This window comes from Marmota marmota, unplaced genomic scaffold (assembly GCF_001458135.2).
Source record: "Marmota marmota marmota unplaced genomic scaffold, marMar, whole genome shotgun sequence".
NCBI lineage: Eukaryota > Metazoa > Chordata > Mammalia > Rodentia > Sciuridae > Marmota > Marmota marmota.
In genome coordinates, this window is record NW_026000174.1 from 9,993,245 (window position 1) to 10,019,268 (window position 26,024).

At 44.6% G+C, this 26,024-nt stretch overlaps 1 protein-coding gene and 1 long non-coding RNA gene across 23 annotated transcripts in view; one reads left to right on the plus strand and one right to left on the minus strand.

The window, feature by feature from the left end:
- The window catches only part of Tenm4 (teneurin transmembrane protein 4), a 2,842,490-nt gene that overhangs the window by 2,766,498 nt on the left and 49,968 nt on the right, over nt 1-26,024 (plus strand). For 19 of the 22 annotated variants that reach the window (XM_048789141.1, XM_048789145.1, XM_048789157.1 and 16 more), the window contains 6 exons: nt 8,199-8,318; nt 12,447-12,708; nt 15,326-15,593; nt 17,974-18,117; nt 20,301-20,550; nt 22,659-22,679. In XM_048789141.1, the coding sequence (XP_048645098.1) occupies nt 8,199-8,318; nt 12,447-12,708; nt 15,326-15,593; nt 17,974-18,117; nt 20,301-20,550; nt 22,659-22,679 (1,065 nt within the window). The remainder of the gene's footprint in view (nt 1-8,198; nt 8,319-12,446; nt 12,709-15,325; nt 15,594-17,973; nt 18,118-20,300; nt 20,551-22,658; nt 22,680-26,024) is intronic. The other 3 variants (XM_048789153.1, XM_048789155.1, XM_048789161.1) reach the window with 1 other exon arrangement.
- LOC125612164 lies at nt 17,348-20,274 on the minus strand. Its single transcript, XR_007342505.1, has 2 exons — nt 18,361-20,274; nt 17,348-17,878 (listed from the first exon to the last, which is right to left on the minus strand). It is a non-coding gene; the product is annotated as an uncharacterized LOC125612164 (long non-coding RNA).

Consider the following 26,024-nt stretch of genomic DNA (forward strand, 5'->3'; position numbering starts at 1 on the left):
CGGGCTGAGGAAAATTAGCTCAGAGTCAGTAGTCTAAGCTTCAAGCCCAGCCTCACTATTTGCTAGCTGTGTGGCCTTGAACACATCTTTTAATCTCTCTGTATCTTGATCTTCTCCTTTATCATATGAGGATCCTAATCCATTCATCAAGGAGATGTTGTAAAGATTAAATGAGATATAAAAGACATTTAGGTATCAGAGCAGTAAGTTTTCAGTAAGTCTCAGCGGCCATTATTACTAATAGCAATAGTGTTTGTATTAGCATCAGCAACAGCATTCATATTTATGTAGGTTTTAGTGGCACCAGGAGAACTGAGAGGAAGTGGGAATCTTCAGTGGCAGCATAAGCATAGTTAGGTAACTGACACAAATGTCCTAGCCCCATGGGAATGGGCCCTTGAGATCATCAGTCCTGCATGGAAGAAAGTCTAGAGAAAGGTGAAGGCTAGAGAGAGCCTTGGCCCAGCAAGTTAGTAACTAGTCTGAGTCCTGAAGACCCTGGAGTCCTAAATAAGAGTTTTTATTTCTCAAACTGTAGTTCTGGGGTTTGTAAGTCAGTGTATTTCCATCAGACACTGATGAACTTTAAGTAATAAGTTAAAATATTTGGAGAGCTATGCTTCACATTAATAATGTCCTCAGTGGAAGATGTAGGGTCAGGGCCTACAACTCCCCTGCCTACCTGGCTCCCAGAGGCATCAAGAGTGGGCTGAGTGAGTCCCATAGTGGGGTTCTGTGACATGGAGAGATATGACCTCTGCGTAGCATTGTGGCAGAAGCCAGAGATTCCGCCCTGCTTGCCTCTCCTGCCCTCTGCCTCTTCCTCCCACCATGTTGGGGCCATGTGAGTGCACCCTGGTCTAACTCTGCAGGCTTGACACAACCAGGGCCTCACTTCTCTGGAAACATTGGAACATGTGCTGTGAACAGCTAAGGACTCAATTCTTATATACACCTTTGCCCCCCAAAAGAAATTATTCCTAAAGATTTTCTGTGGGAGAAGACTCAAAGCATCAGCAGTCAGCACCTTGTTGTCCCCAGGCTTGGGTGGCTGGAGCTACAGCCTGGAAACTCACATTCCCTCAGTGCCTGCAGGATCTCAGTAGCCACATTAAGGTAGGAAGCCACAGAGCAATGGCTTCTGGGCTCTCCAGGAGGCATAGCCTATGGTCCCTAAGCACACTAGAAGTTGCTAGGCTATCTTGTCATCATGTGACCCTAGGTGGTGTCATGGTTCCAAGGCAGAGTTGGGGGTGCTCCAGCTTCAACAGGTGATGAAAAGAAGTACTGACCCCACCCCACCCCCACCCCCTGCAGAGATCAGAGATCACTTCCTCAATTGTAAATGAGGAGTCTGGACTCAGTCACACTGAAGACCACTCTGCTTAAAAGTTATACTCCTCCTATCAATCTGAAGGAATCTGTGGATTTCCTCTTTCCTCTTCTGAAACATACACACAATGGTCTGAGGGGCTAAGCTTTTTTGTAAGCGTCCCTCTAATGTGTATTCCACGTATCCAACAAGTCACCTGGAAACTTCTGGTGGAGTCTAAACTGAGCCAATTCCAGTGGAAAACCAAGAGTTGGGCATGTGGGCAGAGTCTGATCCCCTGTCCTAACTGTGGGGTATCTTGGTTACCATCATATTGGAAGGACTTGTTAGCACCATTTTTATTCTTACTAGCTTCAGGTTCAATATGAAAGGATTTCTTGGCAATCAAAGTATATGCTAGGATATTGAATTTTTCAAAGCTAGGAACTGGATCTAATTTTTTTGTTAGTTATTTAACAAATATTTATGGATCCTCTGCTAAGAATACAGTGAAAACAAAACAGAAATAGGTGCTGCTGGACAGGAAACTGAGTTGGAGCATTACATGGAGAACTGTGAGGCCAGTCAGAAGATCTCTTAGAAGCTGCAGAGTGGAGAGTGGAGTCACCCCCACCCCAGTGTTGGTAATTTGACAGGCTATCAAGTGGGACTTCCCATCTGGACTAAGGTAACATTCTACAAGACTTTGGATAAATTGTGGTGGAGGCTTGAAGAATCCCATTTAATCAGCACGAGTTTACAGAAAACATTTTAAGGGTTTGTACAAGTCAGGCATATAAATCCATTTAAAGTATATCATGCAAAGGAGTGATTTACATAACCAATAACAGCATGGAGTAGCAAATGTTTTCAAGCAGAGGAATATCACCATTATTATTTGCCACCTCAACTTCAAGTAATTTTTCTAGTCTCCTGAATACCAGCTTAACTCATTAAGTTCCAAGTTTTTAATTCTACAGATATTTCAATGAGATAGGAGCATTAAATGCAAAAAAAAGTACATGTATAAAGACATGAATTGGCATGAACATACTTTATATACAAAGATGAAAAATTGTGCTCTATATGTGTAATAAGAATTATAATGCATTCTGCAGTCGTTTATTTAAAAAAAAAATAAATTAAAAAAAAATAGGTTGGGGCCTGACATGGTGACACAGACCTATAATCCCAGCTGCTAGGGAGGCTGAGACAGGAGGATCACAAGTTCAAAGCCAGCCTCAGCAATGGCGAGGCACTAAGCAACTCAGTAAGACCCTGTCTCTAAAAAAAATACAAAATGTGGCTCAGTGGTCGAGTGCTCCTGAATTCAATCCCTAGTACACCCCCCCACCCCAAAAAAATAGGTTGGGAATCTAGAATTTATATGTCCTTCACCTGTTACTTTTATCAAAAGAATAGAGCTCTAAAAACAAAATTTATTTCAAAAGTTACTATAAATGATATATTCACTGCTCAATTTAATTTTCTGTAGGTGCCCCACATTAGGGATAATGAGACTTGGATTAATTAGCTGCCTTCATTTAATGACAACAACAAAAAATGAAATCTGCAATTTTTCTCCTCTCACTCTTCTTTATCTTATTGTACAATATATACAAGAATTCAATATATACCTTGAATCATGAATTTAACTCAACTTCTGACCTTTTTTTAAAGTTTGTCATATAAAACATGCTAGCTGAAGCCAAGTGAGCCTTCCGGGTGGAGTTCCTAGCCCTGGGAGGCAGTTTGGGCTGGCCACACAGAAAGACCCAGCCCTTACACCCTTAACCACATCCCTGACAAGGTCAAGTAGCTCAAAGTCCTCTGACATCACCCTCACCTTAAGTAACAGAAACACATCACATCTTTCTTTATTCAGTAAATAATCTATTAAGAACTTACACTATATCCCACATTTAAACTCTAAGGCTAACACCTGATATAGAGGTTTTCCTTTGCCCACTGAGAAATGAGCATCATGCCCAATGCCAGGAATAGCACAGTGAGGGAGATGTGGTTGGTCCCATCTTCAAGGGTCTTCTGGGGGAGAAAAGATTGTCCTGATTATATGGTAGCACTCAGTTTGTGCAAAAGTAGCCTAGAAAGGGGCAGAAGTGTGTGCTGTTTAACGAATGCTCCAGCTGGGTCCTGAGGGCTGGGCAGGCAGTCTTCACGTGAACAAGTAGAAAGATCCAGATAAAGAGAACAATTCAGAAAGAGATATAAACATTGTATTGAACTCTACCAAAATTCTGAAGCTGCTTGTAGTAGAGCTACTTGAGCTGGATCAGGTAGCACCAGATTAAAATGATCATAAATTCTTAATTCTAAATCCAAGCCCAGAAGGCATTGGATTTTGTTTTATACCAGGTTGGGGAAAACTTCAGTGCTCTTGACAGATGAGAGAATGGGCATTCAGAGAGTTCTGATGACTCTCCAAGGTCATACCAAGGCCAGAACTTGGAAGTGTTCTTCTGTGTCTTCTTCCTGAGTGACAGTGGCAGTTGGCTTTTTATTTGCTTGATTCCATTTTGTGATGGCCTTATCTCCAACAAAACCTGGCTACTGTCCTCAGGAAGCAGTCAAGCGTATCTACTCCCTCATTGCCATCAGCAGGGTACCTCAGTCAGGCTCTGAGCATAGCTGGACTAATGCCAGGTTGTTTGACACCCCCCTGGCCTGGCATGAACACTCCCTCCTGGCAGAGTTCACCTAGCCTAATTGCTTGTTTTGTATCCCAGCTGCCTGACATATGCCAAACCCATGTGTTGACTCCCTGACGCTGGAGACAACTACACTAGGGCATTTCAAATAAGCTTTTGTGAGCTTTTTACCAGTAACTGGGGACTGTGATTCATGCACTTCTATAACTCTAGCACCTAACATGGCACCTGACTCATCTCATGGTAGGTGCCTGCTTTTTTTGTTTTGTTTTTTGTTTTTTAAGTGAATTTTAACAACTGCAGATCTAGACACAGTACTAACAGTAAGGACTTGGATGTAAGAAGTCCAAGTTTTGAGAGGCAGCTCAGACAATTGAGTTTCTCTCTGGGTGACCTTGAGCAAGATTTCTGAGTTTCAGTTTCTTGATCATTATCAGTGAAAAGGGAACAATATCCCATGCTTACCCTAGGCACTGGAGATGAGGTCCCAGTCCTCATCCACTTCACATGTAAGCACATGAGACAACTTTGTGAAGGTGAATGATATAATCCTAGATGCTCACAGAATGGAGAAATACTTAATAAGTATAGAGAAGTCCAGAAGAGAGGGTGATTAGTTGTGCCAGGAAGATTTGATAACAACCTACTGAGGTAATAACGGTATAGAAGAGACTCTAAGCTTGAGTAGAAAATAGCACCCCAAACTGTTATGCCAAGACAGTGACCAAAAGATAATAAAACAGGTCAAATGTGGGACTAGTGGTAAGAGGATCATGTGAGCTATCTGGGAAGGTGACTTGGAGACATCGATTAGCTCCTCACCTCAGTGGTTTCTCAACAAGGTGGTCTTCTACTATGGACACTAACATATAAAACAGCAGCTATATCTTAGCCACATCCTCAACACTAAGCAAATACCTAATCCTAAATGTGGGGTCAATGCTCTGGTAGTGTGCCGGCTCTTACCAGCTCACAAGAACTGATTAGTAAGTGCTTAGGAATTCTTTAGACTGGCTGCTATACCAGTCACTATTAATAATTAAATCATATAAAATTAAATTACACTAAAAGCTTATAAATACTCAAAATTTGCCACTTCCTAAATATTTCAATGTATTTTATAATTATCTTTGCTTTTGAGGTTATTTGGGACTATTTATTTGTATCTCTATGGTGGGAATACTACATAGGGCCTTCTGTGCATCTCCCTCCAGCTCTGTATTCAGTGGCATCTGTTGGTAGCCTGAAATCAGCGATGATGGGAGTATTTACACCACAGCAATGGGCAAATGCTACAGGTCACACTCTTTTTCTTTCTTCCTTTCTGTATTCTTTCCTTCCTTCCTTCCTTTTTTGTCTGTCTTCCTTCCTTCCTTCCTTCCTTTCTTTATTTTTCCTCCCAAGTCTACTGTTAAACAGACTTACCAGTATACCACTGGTAGCATCAAATAAATAAATGCATGAAGCATAGGAAAACTCCACATCTCTTCAAACCTCCCTAGACAAAAGCAAATGGTACAAGACACATTTCAGAGGCCTCTACAGAACTACCTTCCCCACCTCCAGCTTCTTTGTCCCAGGAAAGGCTTTCTGTTAAACTTGGGTTTCTTTTTTTTTTTTTTTTTTAATTTTAATATGTATTTATTTTTTTTAGTTCTTGGCAGACACAACATCTTTGTTTGTATGTGGTGCTGAGGATCGAACACGGGCCGCACGCATGCCAGGCGAGCGCGCTACCGCTTGAGCCACATCCCCAGCCCAAACTTGGGTTTCTTGACAACTGAAAATCATGGTCAAATAGAGGGGGATGGAAGTGTTTTTCTCTAGGACTTGATTCCTGAGCCAAATGCCTGTTTTGACATAATGCCTCTGTGGTCTACAGGGGTACATAGAGTTGTCTTAATTTTCTCCAGAATCCAAAAGCAATTCACAGGAGCCTAAGCTAAAATTTCATCTACTCTGGCTTGCAGAATTTGAGGCTACATGATAGCAAAATGGTGCTGATTTAATGATTTCCAATTATTGGAAAATCCCCAAAGAGAGATAAATCAGAAGATGCTGGCCTGCATGTACATAAGGAGCAGCAGCCAGGGTAGCTCCCAAAAGGAAACCATCCCCAGAGGGCTGATTATTGTCTAGGCAGAATCTGAAGATACATATGTCAGGAGAAGGCTGGCTAGAAGCCAACATCGGGGGATAAGATCTGTTAGTAATTCTCTGGAAGGACAAAGTTCCTGCAATAAGAAATTCAATTGTCCTCCATTAAAGAAAGCCTCTCTCAGTACCAGCTGAATACAATTGATGGAATAAATCTTTCCCATTAGTAGAGAGATAATTTTACATAAATATATTGGGAGACCTTCAGAGCAGGACTAAAAGTCTTTGCTGAGTTTCGCCTGCTTAACTTGTTTGTCATGTAATTGCATTTAGACCAAGGGCCTCGGAAGGAAACCACTGACTGAATTAGCTTTAACCAGATTGTGGGGAGTGAGGTGGGGTGGGGGTGGGGTGCCTGATGCATTGTGGGTAGTTGTTCTTGCCTTCAGAAAGGACAAGCTGACACTAGTGAGACTAGCTGCTTACAAGCCTGGTGTTAATTGCTTTTCTCATCAAACAGAGAAAAGTTTATCACTCTAGGAAGGTAGAGATGTGGGTACCTAATAAGGCAAGGACAAAGTTTGAGATCTTTCTTCATGAATGCCCGTGGGCCTCATCAGTGGTTTTTCCCTTGGCCAGAAAAAAAGCCTTCTCTCTTTTTTTGAGCACAGTGATATGAGCATCTTTTCCTCAGACGTGTCTTGTCATCGAGGGCTGGGTCTCCAGTGTCCTGATCCTTAGGATGCTGAGAGAAACCAGCACATTCATTCCCACCAATTGCCCATGGCAAATAGGCTGGTCTAACACTGGACCCAGAGTTGTAAGGCCCCAAGTCATGCCAAGCTACAATACCACTTCCTACATGTCTTTGACCAAATAACATAACCTCTTCATTTCCTCTTCTATAAAGTAAGAGGTTCCACTAGCCCCATGATTTTCTAGCTCCCTTCTCCAAACACTAAGACTCCCCAGAGTGATCTTCAGAACCAACCCAAAGGAAGAGGCCTTTGCCTCTGCTTCATGTAGAGAAGATCTTCTCTTCCTTTGTTTTCCACATTGGGATATTTATAAAAGTCATCCGTATAAAGGTTCTATTTCCCACTTATTTGCTCAATCCCCCCCCACATACTTTGTTTTTTTCCAACTATGACCTAGTACTTGTTAGGTATAGTACAGGCACTATAGAGAGAAAGAAAGGAAGAGAACTTGACTCTGCCCTCAAAGAGCTCAGGTTCTGTTGGAGAAAAAAAAAAAAAAGTATATGGTCTAAAGGTGTTTGTATCAGGTTTTGAGGGTCAGAGGGTCTGGTTCTGATTAGGGACATCAAGAACGATTTCAGGGAAGAATTATCACTTGAAGTGGGTCTTTAGGAATGAGAATGTCGGGAAGGGGCTACAGAAATGACATTTTAGGCAGACAGAAGAGCATTATAGTGACACAGGGGCACAAAGCAACATTTGCCTGGCACGATGTTCAGTTAAAGCATGTGGTTTGCTGACTAGAATACAGAGGAAGAATGGGGCAGGGTGGATTGCTGGGAGAGATGACAGGTTCCAGAATTCATCCCATGGGAATGCTGCATCTACCCTTCTCTCACTAATGCCAGATGAAAGCAAGTACCCTCTATCCTGTTCACTTTCTTGTACATTCAGTTCCAATGAGACAGCTAATGACAGTAATAGCCATTGCCTCTTATGGAGCTTACAAGGATGAAAAAACAGGCTCAAAGAATTGTCACATACCTGCACAATTCAGAAAGCTAGGAAGCAGCAGAGCTGGCATTTGAACCTGGGACCCCTCACTTCAAATCCATATGTATAACTACACTGTCTTGCCCTCTGGAATCAGCTTTCTCTACTTATAGCGTAATATGATATTCTTAAGAAAAATCTCTGAGTGTTTTATTTGAAGAGCTGTTCTCTCAAGGATACTTTGATACCTTAAATTGAGGTAATATTTTTAAGAGGTTATTGTTTATCTGGAGTGAATGCCATGAGCCCCTGGGTATAAGATGCATCTGAGTGATTATTCTTCTGTCTTCTGACCTCTGGAAGTTCCCTGCCAGCCAGGACTCTGACCATGGAAGGTACCTCAAGTTATTCTCTCTTCTTTTCCCACAGGCATGCATGTGTCATCCGTGGTCAAGTAATGACATCAGATGGGACCCCACTTGTTGGTGTGAACATCAGTTTCGTCAATAACCCGCTCTTTGGGTATACAATCAGCAGGCAAGATGGCAGGTAGGAGACCTTTTATGGGCCAGGAAGAGTGAAGGCCTTATTCTCATGGTTTGCCACATAGAAAGAGGATGGGACTAGGATCAAATGTCTCTGCAATTTACTGATCATATTATAGCAAGTGTATGACCTTATGCCTGACTCTAGCCTATGACTCCTTGGCCATAAAATAAGCAATTTCTTCTTATGTGGACCTCAAACTAAATATAGGGTACCTTATCCATATTATCCTGCTCCATGAATTATGGTATGAAATACTCTCATCATGTGGACTACTTCCCACAGACCACACAGCTCCAGAAGTCTTAGCTATTCCTCTTGTGTGGTTTCCATCTACAACTGCTCAGGTCTATGGAAGCCATTTAGGTAATAACCTTCTGACCTTAAATTCCTCCAAGAACTATCAGCAGAATGAAGTAAATCTTCCTTAACAACCTTAGCTCTCCCCCATTACATGTGTGTTCTTGGACAGATCTCCTTACCTCTCTAAGCCTGCACTTCTCCACCGGTTAAATGGTCCTAATGTTATCCATCTCTCAAAATGGTTGTGGGGACTAGATGATATGATGGATGGGGAAACACCTGGCACATTATAGGTGTTTAATAAATCTTAGTTCTGGCCGGGTGCAGTGATACAAGCCTATAGTCCCGGCAGCTCAGGAGGCAAAGGCAAAAGGATCATGAGTTCAAAGCCAGACCCAGCAACTTAGCAAGGTCCTAAGCAACTCAGTGAGACTCTATCTGTAAATAAAATGCAAAAAGGGCTGGGGCTGCGGTTCAGTGGTTGAGTGCCCCTGGGTTCAATCCCCAGTACCAAAAAATAAAAATAAATAAGTAAATCTTAGTTTTCTGCTCCACTCAGATTAATTGCTGTATTTAAGGTCTGGCACATAGTAAGTCTATAATAAATATAACTGATACTAAAATTACAAATTATTGAATAATAAGGAGGTGATGGTGACAGGATAGGCAATGAGAATATTTTGGAGAAAAGGGAAGGAGGAGCAAAGTGGAATATTTAGGCTGTCAGTGGTGACAAGTCCTCTATTTTTAATAAAATCAGGTGGTGGCATTCCATCTGGCTAACTGTGGGCCCATAAGGTTGATTTTCACTCTGTGTTGGAAATTATGCTCCAGCCTGATTGATTTTAGCACCTCTTTAATCCAATATCAGATGTGAGCATGTCCCGGCCGAGGTGCTAATGAAGTAGAGGCTCATCTGTTTGTAGACATGTGTGCCTCTTAGACGGGGCTGGCAAGCTTGGCGTGGGAGCCTCCCCACCTCCCTGCAAATGGGAAGGGGCCCAGCTGGAAGAGGTTCATGGCCAGGCCCTAAGGGCAACTGGCCAGGCCAGGCCACAGCTCCCTCCCTGCATACATACCAACCAGGAAGCACATCAGTGCAGACTCCCGCTACAGTGCAAAGGAGTCTCCATTATGCACTGCCCTCACTGCCTGCTGGTTTGGGGCTCTCGGCTTTATGGAAATGGCTCATGTGAGCCTCCTAGGCAACAGGTGTTCTCACTACATGATTACCTGCTGGGAAACAGTCATCAAAAAGGAGCCCTGGAGGACTGTTCTTTTTTGCCATGAAATTGTCAGTCACTCATGGGGTGACAGATCATCAGTCCTTGCACCCTGCTAGGATTGCCTAGGGTAAGTCCAAAAAACATACAGGGTCTGGCATAAACATGGTGGCCCTTGGGGAAAACTCACTCTCTGGCACCTTTGGGCTCTGGTTCCCCACATTTGTGCTACCCCTATGATTCCTTGCTGCCCTTTAAAGGTATGGAGGCCCCAGAGGGATAGTCCCTGCATCAGCTTCCTATGTTATGGCATAGTGACCAGTATAACTGCCACTTAGAGACTGTGTTTCTGAGCAGTTCCTACCAATGCATTGTGGGGCTTAAATTTACTTCCCGCTGTAGACATTGCATACTGTATGAGGAAGTCGTCATACAGACACTGTCCCCATAGTGTCTGAGACTTCATTTGTTACATGTGAGCAGGTTGCATCTTGCCTGTTTCTCTCCTCGCTTCCTCGACCCACCTTCTCTCTTAACTCTCATACCCTTGGAGAAACCATAAGGCCAGAGATACAGTCTAGAGATAAGAGTACATACAAATGCACTGTAACCCTGGGGACTGATTTGTCTGTGATCCCCACTTTCCAGACAGGCACCATGACACCTGCAGCAGTTCCCCACCCTTGCACACATGCTAATAGACCATATTTCAGGATTTAACAAGAGCTCATAAACAAAACAGTAGCAGAGAAGTTAGCCAAAGAGATCATTAAAGAAATGGAAAATAGGAGTCATGAAGAAAAACTGAAAGAACCGCAGACAGGAGGAACAGCTCAGGCTCATTGAATTGAAAAATGGGATTATACAGAGCATGACACCCAGGAAATGTGTGGGGCCCTGTTCTTTTCCCATCTATCACTCATCTCTCAAATTAATAATGCTGCCAAGTGATTATGGTCATCAGCTTCATTTTACAGATGAGGAAATAGAGGCTTGGAAAGGGAGCATAACTCACCCACAGAGTGTGTAGCAATGCTCAGGCGGCCCTGAGCTGTCTGAGCTTTGTCTGAGAACCAGGCAGGCCTTCTCTTTGGGGTCAGAGTCACATTCTTATCCATAACAAGGTTTTCCCACCAACAAGTGGGCCTGGCCCCAGCCCATTGCACTCAGCGGCTGGCGAGCCAGCTGCCCCAGCCTGCTCACAGTCTTGAGAATGTGCCTTCTCATGTTTGTCTTTTCTTTCTCCCCACGCTCAGACTCTCATGAAGAGAGCTTTTGATGCTGGCCAAAATTCTGTTTGATAGTTTAAAATGTTCTGTCAAAGCACAGATGCTATTTAGTTCTGTAACAGAAAAGTCACTCTCTGGGTATTTCCCCAAAACCATGGAGACCCACCACCTGAACTCTTGGTCCAAAATGAATACCTTCCCTGGTGTTTCTCTGTCATTACTTATTGAAGGAGGTGACACCTGACTTCTTCTTCCCAAATGTGGCATAGAAAGAGCTGAGCAAGAAGCAGGGAAGATGGATGGAAAGTTCCTGCAGAGGATAGATAGATAGGATAGACGTCTTTGGAACCTAGGGATGTGAATCTGGGAGTGCCATGTACCAAGAGCAGGATTGGGCACTAGATCAGGGCAATCGAGCATAAAACCCTTGTAGCTTCTAGGGGAAGGGAGAGCAAGCTGGAGCAACAGGCCCAATCCCATAAAGTGGGTTTATCAGACTAAAGGTGAGATCTGGCACTGAGTCTCTCAAACCAACTGCACAGGTGAATCCGGGTTGAATTGCAACCACCAAGTGAGAAGGGAACAAGCACTAGGAAGGCAGGTCCTGCTTAGACCTACCTACCATCCACAGGAGCTGTGTACAGGCTGGGCTATCAGCTCTCAGAGCCATGTCATGGTGATCTCATCTCAACTGACAGTGCCACTCAGTCTTCTGGCCCCCTTTTAGTTATAAAATGCTGTGATTCTAATTTTGTTGTCTCTAAAGTGTTCAGCTATTTTGGAATTGAAAAGGCCTTTGTTGAATACTCTATCATAATCAGAGCCAAAATTGCTGTAGAGTCACAGAGTCACTCAGAGTCATAGAATCTGAGTGACTTAAGAATAATCCACTTGAACCTTTGCATTTCACCATGAGAAAATTGAGGATCAGAGAAGCTAAATGACTTACTTGAGGCTGCACAGTAGTTCATGTCAGAACCAGGAAGAGGCTTAGGGTTCCCAACAACTGAGTCAGAGCTTGTTCTACTGACTTTTTACCGGGCTTCAGCTCTGACCCAGGTAAAAGACCAATGTGCCAGGAGCACCACACCAGCAGATTTGTTAATATCCTGTACCCTGAAGACTGGCTATTTTAATAGCTAATCTGTCTCCAGTAAATTCTCTATGGTGAGTCACTTGACAACACAGCAACCACAAAGGCCTCTGGGGTCACTGTCACCACTGTGGCTGCAGACAAGTCTTTAGGTGTTAAGTCTCCTCACTGAGTGCTCAGACCCTTTGTGTAATTTTCTCTCCTGTCTCTTTCTCCTTCCCATCCTCCTGGTTTTCCTGCTCCCCCCTCCTCCTCTCCCCCACCCTCCTTCCCCTCCACATAGCTTTGACTTGGTCACGAACGGTGGTGTCTCCATCATCCTGCGGTTTGAGCGGGCGCCTTTCATCACACAGGAGCACACCCTTTGGCTGCCGTGGGATCGCTTCTTTGTCATGGAAACCATCATCATGCGGCATGAAGAGAATGAGATTCCCAGCTGCGACCTGAGCAACTTCGCCCGCCCCAACCCTATTGTGTCTCCATCCCCGTTGACGTCCTTTGCCAGCTCCTGTGCAGAGAAAGGCCCCATTGTGCCAGAAATTCAGGTACCCAGCCTTCCTGGCTGCATATCATTTAGGAGATCTCAGAGACGGTGGAAAGAAAGACAGTACTTCTCTGGAGTCTGGGTCAGACCCTCTCAGCCCATCTTGCTGAATCCAGCTGCCAAACTCCCTGGCAGGCATGGTGGCAGGACATGCGGGCCACCTTTCCTACACACTGAAAGCACCTAAGCACCTGCAACCTACCTGGCTCTGGCTATAGTAAATTCCCTCTCCCTTTCCCCTGTCATCCAGCTCAGTCTGCTTTCCTTTACCAGAGCCTGCAGGATATCCCCCATCTCTCAGTATTTCTGTTGAGAGTATTTATAATAATAGGTTGAACCACGAGGAATAAGCCACGGGATCCCAAATAGCAAGCATTATAATAAAGATTAAATGAGAAGAATGTATATGAGGTACTTAGCACGTCTGACACCTAGTAAGTGCTCAATAAATTTTAGCTATTATTATTATTAAGATTACTTAACACACGCTGCCTTCACGCCAATTAAGGATTGCTTTGGCTCAAATCTATACACGCAAGTGTTTTACTTAATTATCATTAAAAGAAAGTAATTGGAAAAAAATGCATTTTAATCTGATAGAAATCAAGATGGATTCGTGGCTTGACAAAGAACCCCTGAGTTGAATGTCCTCTACCATCCCCAGGCTGGTTTCCAGGGACAGAAAGAAAGGCCTGAGGAAGGGGAGATGTATCAACCAGAAGTCCAGGAGAAGCCCTGGTCTCCTGGCCTGCCTAATGAGAACTCTGGTGCTGTGCATGTTAATGGATGGCCCTGGTGCTGGCAGAGCAGAGAGTTTATACATTTATGTGTGTATTTCACGCCTGGCTGAGCAAACACATCTCTCTGTGCATACCCTGTTGAGTGGCTTCCAATGCCAGCCCACAAGAAGGAAATACAACCATTGCAAAAGTCTCATTGCACACACAGGTTGCAAGCTCACTCCTTTTCAGAGATTCAGCACCTGTCTCCTGTCTCAATGACCAGGCTGACCTTTCCTATGAAATGGTTGTCAGTGGAGACAGAACTTGCTGGAGAGAACTAATTTGTTACTCAACCCTGGCTCTGCTCCAGCTAGACATTTTTCCCAGGACCAGGGACTTTGGAACAAATGAGGTTCAAGGTCGCACCCTCTTTACACTGCTCTCTGAGCCAGCTGCCTACAGGGCCAGTTGGGGCACAAACCTTGCTTATTGTCAGACTCACGAAAAACATGAAAACAAACTCCTGGGTTTTGCCAGTTTAGTCATTGGTTAGCCTTTGCAAGTGCTGACAGGTGCAAAATGTAAAGGGAACACTCAGGAAGGGTGCTGTGTATGAGAGCGTGGGGATAGCTCTGGCTCCTGCCTATGCTTCACCAGGGTGTACCACCTGCTTTGCCTTAAAAGCTGTGACTTCGGAAGACTGTCATGGGTTAAGGCCAACCCCTAGAATTCCCTGTGTCCAGGAGAGCAGGGTTGGGACAAATGTTCCCACCTGTCTATGGGATGGACAGAAAAAGGCCTGGCTTATCTGTGCACATAAGGTAAAATACTTATTGTCCCTTGAATGGACATGCCAGCCTTGATTGATTCAATGTTCAATGTTTTAATGAGAGAGAGCCCACAAGCTGACAAAAGTCCTCCACTTTGGCCACATACCTGATTATCTGGCATCCATTGACTCTTCCACCTTGGGCTGGGCCCACAGCACCCAGCAGAAAAAGCACTGCCTTCCCCAATACTCCATTCATCTGACACAGGGGTGTTGTGGGGACCCCATGTGTACTGAGACCCCATGCTGCCAATCCAGCCTCTCTGGGGGTGAGCAGAGGCCTCGGCATTGATCCTTGCCAAGCTGTACCCTCAGCTCTTAACTCTGCCTGGTCATTTGTTTGGTCAGCCTCACATAGTCTCCGTGTACTTTCCTGGAAAGTAACACCATTTGAAACAGATCTCATTTTAAGAAAATTTTGAGAAGCTTTCCTTCTTGCTCAAGCAGCTGTCCACATTAGTCTGAGAAGAAGGTCTCTCTTCTTAGGATCCCCCACTTTCAGCTCTGCTGACACCCGCTACACCATCGTCCTACCTAACATTGAGGTGCTGGCCACTTCGTATCCATGACCTTGCTCAGCCCTGTGCTAATCCAGGGAGGAAACTGGGCTGCAGAGCCTCCATGAGTCTTTTAGGATGACACAGCTCGTGAGAGGCAGCCTGCTGCCAGGGGTCTCCTAAGCAATGTCTTGTGTGTTTCTCTCAATTATGGGATGCCGTGTTGCCATCCATGTTACAGAGGAGGACCCAAAGCTCATCGAGGTGTGGTGGCTCATGCAGGGATATGCCACATAAGAGCTGGCCCCAGAGACCGGTCTTCAGGTTTCCTTTCTCCTCCCTCAATTTCTTTTCTCCTTTCTTTTCCTTTTTCCCTCCTTTCTCCTCCTGGCACTCCTCACCTTCCATTCTCCCCTCTTCTCTTTTCTTCCTCCTCCTCCCCTTGCCCACCTTCTCCCCCTCTGTTCCATCCTCTGCCTCTTGAACACCAGAATCCATGGGCCATGGCCGTCCTCCTTCCCTTGAATGATCCAGTGACCGTCCCCAACTGTGATCTATCTTGCTTTCTAGGCTCTGCAAGAGGAAATCGCCATCTCTGGTTGCAAGATGAGGTTGAGCTACCTGAGCAGCCGCACCCCGGGCTACAAATCTGTCCTGAGGATCAGCCTCACCCACCCCACCATCCCCTTTAACCTCATGAAGGTCCACCTCATGGTGGCGGTGGAGGGCCGCCTCTTCAGGAAGTGGTTTGCTGCAGCCCCCGACCTGTCCTACTATTTCATGTGGGACAAGACAGACGTCTACAACCAGAAGGTGCTTGGGCTCTCAGAAGCCTTCGGTAAGCCGCCTACTGCAGAACACCCCCGCCACCCCCCAGAGCGACTCTTGTCACCTCCTTGGCTATTTTTTCCTCCCTGCTTCTTCTCAGATCAAAAATAATTATGTCTTAATTGCCCTTTAAGGCCTCTCAGTGACCATCCATGACATTGAAGAATGTATTGAAAGACCTAAATGTGGGAAATCCCACATTAAAAATGGCTACAAAACCCAAACAGCCCTCAAAAAGCACTGTGATGAGCTAAAAGATGCCGTGTGCCACAAAGGCCCAGCCTGTGGGCTTTGCCTGGCCACCCCACAGCCATCCTGCCTCAACCTAACCATTAAAGTAGGGGAGCCAAGAAACTGGGCTGCTTCCACTTTTTTGAGGCATAGGAACTAAGATAGTCCCTTCATCAAAAATGCATTTTGGGCCTCATGACTTTATTTCCAATCAGAGAAGTTGTCTTTCTGTCATTATTATTGCTGTCTGTTTGTTAAGATAATACAGAAGCTGGCTCTGGCCTTACCTAGCAGCCCCACTGAGAGCTTGGGCTTCCAGGGGCAGGCTGTACTTCTTCCAGCTTCTGGGTCAGTGTAGGGTCCCAGAAAGGGCTCAGAGCGGGTCATTAGCAGTCCTAACACTCAGGGCTGATCCTCCAAGCACTTAGGGAGTAACTTCTCACCTTGAATCATACTCCAGTCTCATTCCCTTTGCCTAGCCAAGGCAGGATAAGGAAACAGAGAAGTCATGTTGTGTTTAGAAAGGAAGGAAGGGAAGGTAGGAAGGAGGGAGGACGGAAGGGAAGGCAGGAGCATGAAGTACATAAGAGACTGTCCCGAGCACCAGCTCCGGGCAAAATGCTCCCCTGTGCATTAGCATCCAGTGAATCCTTACAACCGCCTCCCCAGTCAGAAATCCTGTATGAGGAGGCTGAAACCAGAGAAGTGAGGTGACTTCTCAAGGAGTCACAGCTGGTAATGAGGAGAGCTAGATTTATTCCAGGTCTTCACTACAGTTTGCATCCCCACCTGTCCCACAAAGGAACACTGGGAGCAAACATGGCATCTTTCACTCTTCACAATCCCTTTTGTAGATCAAGCCACATCTTTCGTCTTTTCAGAAAAAAAAAAAAAAACACTTTTCAGTTGAAATGATCATATTTAGTGCTCACAGTCAACTAAAAAATAAGGGTCTGCACAGTGAAATTTCAGGCCTGGGCTCACTTTTCTGAGGTCACAGGTGAACAGTAGGAGGTACTGTGACTCAAGGTCATAGGGAAGAGGTGACAGGGACATCGCCAGCCTCTTCCCCATTACCATAGTTGGTCAGCCATCTTTATGGTACATACAAGAAACTGTAAGGGGCTGCCCAGTTGTTAATTCCTGTCTTAAACATAAGGTAGAAAATTGCCTGCTGGAAAATAGTGCCTACTCAGAAAGACACTTGGAAGAAATGGCATTTCTGTCTCTGCTGGTTTCCTTCACAAGGTCACCGACAGGGCCTTTACACACCCAGACTCAAGGAGCCTGCTGTACTTAGCCTTCATCCCAAGTACCTACTGAGGGGCCTGGATTTATGAAACAAAAGTTAAGCCAAAGCATTTGCAAGTTTGGAAAGCTTGAAGCAACTTTTGGCTTCTAAAGTTCCCCAACTGAGCTTATTTTCCATGTATTCATTACAAACAAGTCCAGATTTCTTCCCTGTAAAAATTTGGGAAATAGACAAAGGTAGAAAAAGTCATGGGTGATCCCATAAACAAATACAACTACTTGTTAATATTTGAATTTGCTTTCTTTATTCATGTGTAGCTTTATTTTGTTAGCACACATAGATTACTGAAGATGGCCAGTCTTTTTAAGCAAGCATTACTCTCACGAGTGTCCCCACATCACCACATGTCTTCACAGGCATAGTTTCCATGGGCTGTGTAATATTCCTGGATTGGACATGCTTAGGTTTGCTCAGTCCCTCACCTCTTTCAGACCTTTAGATTAATTCAAATTTCCAACATTATAAATAATGCTGCAGTGAAGATATTTGTGCATAAAGTATTTTCCATATTGAAGATAACTTCCCTGGAACTGATTCACCATGGTCCTTTGACAGTTTTCAGTACATTTGTTTAACTTTTCCCAGTCGTGTACAACTGTTCATCAAAAAAGGAAAAAAGGTTTTTAAGACTTAGCATCACTATGTCAGTATTGTGTCAGTATTTCACATAGTTCTGTTTCCCAGGTTAGAAACATGATTCTTTTTGTCATCGTTGCCTCCTCCTCCTCCTCCTCCTCCTCCTCCTTCTTCTTCTGCAAAAGACAAGCAGACGGCCTTGCCTATAGGTCTAAAGACCAAAAAGGGGACTTTGCTTACCCATGCATTTTGCTCTTTTTGGTCCCTACAGTTTCTGTGGGTTATGAGTATGAATCCTGCCCAGATCTGATCCTATGGGAAAAAAGAACAGCAGTGCTGCAGGGCTATGAAATTGATGCATCCAAGCTTGGAGGATGGAGCCTAGATAAACATCATGCCCTCAACATCCAAAGTGGTGAGTGGAATAATAGAATTCCTTGAGCCAGGCCAGGTTGTCACCTTGTCTCCTATCCCCTGGGCCCTCCAAACAAAAAATACACACTTTGAATTACATGGGTTCCTGTGCAATCAGTTCAACAGAAAGCTCAGTCAACAAATATTGCTTGGGTACCTGCTGTCAGCCTGTCACTGTGCTAGGCACCAGGGATACAGAAATAAGAGGCTTCAAGACTTTACATGGTCAGAGACAAATACTCACCAGGTAGTTGCATTGCTGTGCACTGGCCATGCCATCACAGTGGGAGGTGCAGGACACCATGGAAGCACAGGAAGAACACAGCACTCGGTGATTCAGGGCATCCCTGGGGAGAAGATCCCTGGCCTGAGTCTCAGAGGTCTGCAAGATAACTCTGGGTCTCAAAAAGGTGAACACTCCAGCAGAGGGCACAGTACCTGTGGAAGAGCTGAAGCCTCCAACAAGAGTAATTGGAGAGAAGAAGGTCCACTGTGATTTGAGCAGAGAATGAGATGAAGGAAAGAGTAGCCAAAGCCAAAGCTGGGGTCTGAGCAGCTGGAGCCCAGGGTAGATTAGGACTTTGGACTTCATCCAGAGGCAAATGTCAAGCCTCTGAGAGGTTTCAAGCAGGCAAGTGCCATGATCACATCTGCACTTCCAATAATAACTCAATCCGACTCTTTCAGGGTAGGACAACTAAACATGGTAACCATGTCACGTACCTTCTGCGAAAAGTACAGTGCATGCCTGTCAAAACCACAGCATGTTTTAAGGGGAAGTTGACAAACTAATTATAAAGTTTATAATGAAATGAAGGTTTATAAATAGCGAAGGCAATCTTTAAAATAAGAACACAGAAAATGAGTTTACCAGACATTAAGTTAAACTAGAAAACTGTAACATCTAAAACTGTGTGGTGTTGGCACAGAAACAGGTAAATGGAGCCCACAGAGCTGAGAGGCAGGAATTCATTAGCTGATCTGTGAGTGGTGATTAAAATTAGCCTTGGCCACATGTGTCAGAAAAGCCAAAATAGGGCTCAGTGGTAGAGGTCTCACCTAGCATATGTGAGGCACTGGGTTCAATCCTCAGCACCACATAAAAAATAAAAAACAAAGAAAAGCCAAAATAGGACTGGGGTTGTGGCTCAGAGGTAGAGCACTCGCCTAGCATATGTGAGGCACTGGGTTCGATCCTCATCTTTCCAGTTCACCTTTCAGGAAAGGATTTCCTGAAACCTAAAAAAAGCACCAACTTTAAAGTGGAAAAGTAATTCATTAGAGGACATCAAAAATTGAAGCAATCCATTTGATAGCTTTGGCAAAGCTAACAAGTGGCAGCTTGAGAGAAGATTCGTGTGATCCCTAAAAGCCAAAACCCTCTGAGGCTGCAGGCTGGAAGGCAAGAGGCAGCCAGTTTGGAAGCTGTGACAATAAGCAGGTGGGAGAAGAATGATCTGGAATGAAAACAACATAAGTTGGGTGGAAGCTTCCCAGTCACTGAGGTCAATTCTCCCCATTGGGCTGCAGGGCAGTTAAAGTGTGGAGACTGTGCAAGATCTGGGACCAGCCCGTTAGGAGCAGAACCAGGCACAAACTCCGGTCTCCTGACTTCATGTTGGTGAGAGGAGACTGTGAGCACCTCATTCATCTCTATAAATATGTGTCAGTGTCTACTCCATGTCAGGCTTTGTGCTTGGCCCTGGGGCTACAGAAGGGAAAAAAAGACATACTGTCCACACTTGAAATGGCACTGATAGAAAGGGAGAAAGACACCTAGCAATTAGAATCCACACTGTCACCAGAGGTGTGATCAGGGTGCAGGAGCCATGTGCAGCCCATTTGCGAGTCAGGGTACCTGAACAGTCAGGAGCTAAACTCTAGGGCTCCTCCACTTCTCATCTGTGTGGCCTTGAGTGAGCTGCCTGCTCTATTCCCTCTATTACAATAGCGATCTTATCAGTGCCTTCATATGGGTTATGATGGCAATTAAATCAGTGAAACAGTGTGGCCTGCTCAGTCCTTCTAGGTTTCACTGTGGGTGAGGCACAGCCTTGAGAGATGAGTTGGGAAGTGGTTGACAGAGACTGGGGACCTTGCAAAATCAGGTGATTGTGGCTGACCATAGGAAGAAGGACCCACCTCCTGCTCCCAGATGATTCTGTTCTTCTCTTCTTGTCCCAGGAATCCTGCACAAAGGGAATGGGGAAAACCAGTTTGTGTCTCAGCAGCCACCAGTCATTGGCAGCATCATGGGCAACGGGCGCCGGAGAAGCATCTCCTGCCCCAGCTGCAATGGCCTTGCAGATGGCAACAAGCTCCTGGCCCCCGTGGCCCTCACCTGTGGCTCTGATGGAAGCCTCTATGTGGGTGACTTCAACTACATCCGTAGGATCTTCCCCTCTGGAAATGTCACCAACATCCTGGAGCTGAGGTATGTAAGGCGGTGCCTTCTCTAAGTTCCTGTTAACATCCCCTTGCCATCCTAGGGTCCAGCCACATTATCCACTGATCCAGAGAACTGGGACAGACAGTGCCATCCATGTCTGACAGAATCTGACTTTTCACTCTCCACATCAACCAGGTGCTGCCTCCCTCGGTGCACTGTGAAGACAAACCACCCTGGGAACAGGGAGATGTCCTTGGCATCCAGGTGACATGGAAGGCTGCTGGCAGTCAAGAATTAGATTCCTGGGAGCCATTGAACCTTTTTACTCCCTAGTACTAAACTGATTAAAATTAGTCACACAAGTCTCTTTTATAAAATCTAGGGCTGGATGGCATATGCCGGTGAGGCCCCTATGGCCATGTGCCCAAGTTTGGCCCTATTTACTTAGCACTCATCAGAGTTCGAAGCAGTTCCCTTTGATTGACCAGTACTGAAACAAGGCCCCCAGGCCTAACCCAGGCAGGGCCTTTCTGCTCCTCAGGTGCTGCAGAACCAGCTGGGCCACCCTTTTCCCCTCCTTCCACGAGGGTTGGTGCACAGCACAGCTACAGCTCAGGGAGCCTCCGTGTTTTGCATTGTTTCTCTGTTTCTTGAGCCAGATCTCTTTAGAACCAAAGCACTGTGGGATCTGGGGCTATGGAGAAGCTGTGCTTTAGAAACAGAGGAGTCCCACCCACCCTACAGGAGAAATGACACCAAGTTCCTTCACAACTATTTTAGGGAATGGGACCCATCTGTCTCCTGGGCAGGGGTCTACATGAGCAGGACAGGCCCTTGAACTTGAAAGCCTTTCTCCAATGCAGGTAGGAGAAAGTTGGGCTCCTACTGTTTGCCATGTGTAACAGTTCTGTGAGGTTTTTATTATTATTACCCTTTGATAAGTGGGAAAGAGGAGGCCCAGGGAATTTAAAGTGCCTGTCCAAGGTCCAGCTTCTAGAATGGCAGATCCAAATCCAGAAGGCCATTACCCAGTTCTGCCTCACCAAAGAATTGTCATCCAACCCAATGAGGACTACTTTGTCTTAATGCCTTATAAATATTCTCTGCTTGAAAGAATCTCATTCTACAGCACATGTGTGAGACGGAGGGCAAAGCTTGCTGGCTCTCTGGCAGCCTCCTGGCACTAAGAGAAGTGTTAGCATCTGCCCCCACACACAGAGACAAAATATGGAAGCTCATATGTGCAGGCCCATAGGAAATCATACATCAGGCTGATGAGAAGTAGGCCTCCAATGGAGTATTCTCTGCCTTTCTTCCATTATGAGGTTGACTGGCATAGATATCTGTCAAGACAGAAGAAACCCCTGAATGTATTGATTTACTCAGCTGCATATATGTACTATAATGGAGAGAGCCAAGGACCAGGGGGTCGCCTCACCTTGGCAGAGAAGCTGTACGACTTTGGACCAAACACTTAACCTCCTTGGGCCTCCACTTTTACAAATTTTAAACAAGCGATATCATCTCCCTGCGTCCTTTCCACCACTGTTGTGAGGATCGTGTGAGACAGTGAGTAAGTAGGGTAGGGAGGAGTAAATGTAGTTTGGAAAGAAAACTAAGTTAATCATTATATCATCGTCTTGATATATTTTCCTCCAATCATTTCCCCCAGGCCTGTTTCTCTATGCCATGCCCTCCCTTCTAAATATAGCATATCTCCAATTCTGTTTCCTATTGTGAGTAGGTTTCCCACATTTTGATAACTCTTTATAGGGAAGTGAGGATGTAGAGTCAGAGCAGCGAGCCTGTTTATCGCTGGGAACGTCTATACAGGAAAGGGAAGCGACTGTTCCAGTCTGTGTCTTAGCTCGTTAAGGCAGCGGAAGGTGTCATGCTAGTCCTCTTTACAGAGTCAGCAGTGGGGGTGAGGTGGAACCGTGCCTCCTCCGTGAAATGTAGCTGCTTGTAAGTGAACTCACTGACAAGTAATATCCAATATAAAATATATCAGTGTCATAGCTGCTAAGTCTTTATTTATTACAGTATTGTACAGTAGCATTGCTGTCAAGTTTTCAGGCCGCTAATAATGCTTCTAACCCTGCTGCTAACACCTCATTCTTTCTTCTATTCCCTGCTCTCCTGTCTTCTGTCAGAAATAAAGATTTCAGACATAGGTAAGCCAACCAGTGGAGAATTCCCTGTCTCTCCCCTGCCTTGTTGCATGTTGTATGGTAAGCTACACATGTCAATTTCAGATGGCTCAGTGGCAAAGGAATCCTGTGTGATTGGAACGGATCGGGGATAATCAGTGTCAATAAGAGGAAGTCATTAATAATGGTGGTGGTGGGTGGCAAGAGCCTGAACTCTTTGAATCCATGGCAAAGTGAGGTGGTTATCCTATAGTCTGAGGACATGACAGATAGAAGCAACAGGGGAAAGAATTTAAACCATGACATAGTAATTTGAATGCCACAGTCTGCTTAATTCTCAGCATAAATGAGGATATCACTCAGACTGTGCCAAGTGACTGATGGTCATGATGGAAAATTCTGAAAACACATTGATCAGGTGAAGAATCTGAAATTTACACTTCTATGGACATTCCAGGTACCATGGCTTTTGGATCATCCCTGTGATCACTCCACTGGTGTGATCTAGCAAGGATTGAGCAGGCCACAGGGAATGCCTTCAGAGGACAATCCCCAGATAGGAACTTTGTCACAGAATAGGCTTGTCATAGACTCAGAGTGGCAGAGCAGCCAGCAGGAGTGAGTCTAGCCAGACACAAAGCAAAGTGATACCTGTCATTGTGGCATTCATCTACCCCCTAACAGAGTCCCCTGCCCTGCACACATTACAGTGACTTGAAAACTAACCACAAGCAGATAGAGCTCTGGTTCAGACAGCCACAGAGGTGGTGCTGAGCTATCCACATGTAGCTCAGTTCAACATGGTGCATGGGTAGTACTAAGTTGGGATAAAAGAAAGTCTTTGAGATGATGAACAGAGCCAGACAGACCCTAGTCCAATAATTATTAGATCCATTTCTATACAAGTAGATATTTTATATAATAATTGTATGTATTCTTTTAAAATAATAATAATTAACATGTATAGAGCATTCACTGTGTAGCTGAAAGAGTAGCATTTTGTCCCCAAACCATCTATGAGGTAGATCCCTGTGACTACATCCAATGTACAGAGGAGAAAACTGAAGATCCCCAACTGGGTGGTCTTGAAAGAATTACCTCATTTCTTGAAGTTCTCATTTCTAAATTGAGGTTATTTAAAATCACCCTCAAAGGGTTGGTGTAAGAGTCACAAAGGATGGGGGATGGGAGTATAGCTCAGTTGATAGGGTGCTTGCCTTGTATGCATAAGGCCCTGGGTTCAATCCCCAGCACCATATATACAAGAAAAAAAAAGAGTCACAAAGGATATTTACAAAGTATAGAACATTTTCAGGCATAAGGAGGTACTCAAGAAATGGTCATCATAGCAGTAATGATGATAACAATAACAAGATATATACATTGTTAGTATTACTAATATAACTTATAATTAAATGATGATATTATGATGACACAATGATATCATATTATATGGTGATGATTGTGATGCCTCCATCTTTCCCAAAAAGGAATTGAGTCCTCTTACACCCAAAGACACATGTCTTAAAATTAAACAGGAAATGGGAACCAAAGTCAAAAAGAAGAAAGACGTCTATGATTGTACCTCAGAGTAGAATTGATTTCATGGCAGCAGAGCAAATAAATAGGAAAACATAGAACTACGTTCAGGATTTGCATTATCAGAAACTGAAAATATGTTCACATCTCAGAGGAGAAATGTTTTTCCTCACACTGAAATCTGAGCTATTCCATGAGATTTGTATGGAGGATACTGAATTACACATTGCTCTCAACTTCAGTTTTGCAGAACAAAAGTACATTTCCCATAAAGATCCTGGATTAAAACATAGTATTTCACACTGAAGCATCAGTCCATGGTGGAAGCTGGCTGGAGAACAACTGAGACACAGGTGACAAGCTAGGAAATTGGGGGCCATATGGCCTTGGGCTGATCACCCAGCCTTTCTGATTTCCAGTCTCATCCTCTATAAATTCAAAGAGCAGTGGTTGGAGTCTCTTTTGTTTCTGATGTTCAGTGACCTTTTGATATTCAAAACTGGGTTCTTTCCCTCTCCCAATTCATTGTTTTCTCGGATGCTAAAAACTATTTCTAAAGTGAGCCAAAGTGGAAGGGAAAGGGAAACATTTTGTGTGTTCCAGTTTTCCAAAGCCTGTCCAGAGACAGAAAACCCGGTTTCAGTGGTGATACCTGAAGATTGGCAAATCCCTTCTGCTCTCTATACCTCAGTGTACCCCTCAGTAAATATTGAGATAGATAAAATTCTAGAATTTTGTCCTCTAGAAATTTGTCCTCCAGTAGCTGCCTCAGCTGCTCTCAGTAATAGCATTTGGCTGCACAGGGGTGACATCAGCTATGCATACGTGTGTGCACTCCCCAGGACAGGCTTATCTCTGCCTTTGGCTCTTTGGCCTCAGTGCCAGCCCCCAGGCTCTGCATGTCCAGGACAAAGACCCATAATCTTTTAGGCATCTTCCTCTTTGGACCCCTTTAGGGAACAAGCATCCTTGCCTCTTTTCAGATCTCTTCCCTAGGTCCCTGAGGAATGCTCAAAGCCTCTTGTTAGAAATACATTTGAACTCAAGTCTCCCTCAAACCTAGCTGCATGTATTAACTCAACAGAACCTTTAAGTGCCCAGAAATAGGTTGTGCAGGACAATATTGCATCTCCATACTTAGCTTTTCCATTATGCACCAACATAAGTATTCTGGAGGCTTTGCCAAGGTGACCAGCTTTGCCATTCATTGAGCATTTCTCTCTCTCTCTCTCTTTTTTTAATATATCTGGAACTATGCACAGAAATTTACATCCTTCATGCAATTTATATCCTCAAAATAATCCTTTGAAGTTGATATTTTCTCAGATGAAAAAACTGAGGCTCCAAGTAGCAACATGCTTTTGCCCAAGGTCACTTCATCAAGTGGGTAGTGGAACTGTATTTATCTGTGTGGCTTCAATACTCAAGCCCTTCCCACTAGTTCTGAGAACCCGTGCAACAGGTCCTGCCAACTTGCCACCTGATATGATTGAAGGGCGCTCCTGTATATGATGCAGACCTCACTCTGAGACAAAAAGAGAATTCTCACTTATAAGCTGGGAATAGATTACTTTTTGTCACAAGACACTCCTGAGTTCTTACCTCCTGCTAGGAACTTTCCTGCAGCTTCCAGAAAGATGGTAGAGTAAGATCTGACTTCAGCTCATTAACTTCAAGAGTGGTACCCTAAAGACCTCTACGTTTTTAGGTCACTTCCAGAGGGGCCAAGGATATGTTTGAGGAACTAGGAAAGAATGCGTGTCCTTAGAGACTCCTGTAGCAAAAAGTAGGTCTATGATATGATTCTGTGCCAACCTTGCTCAGGATACT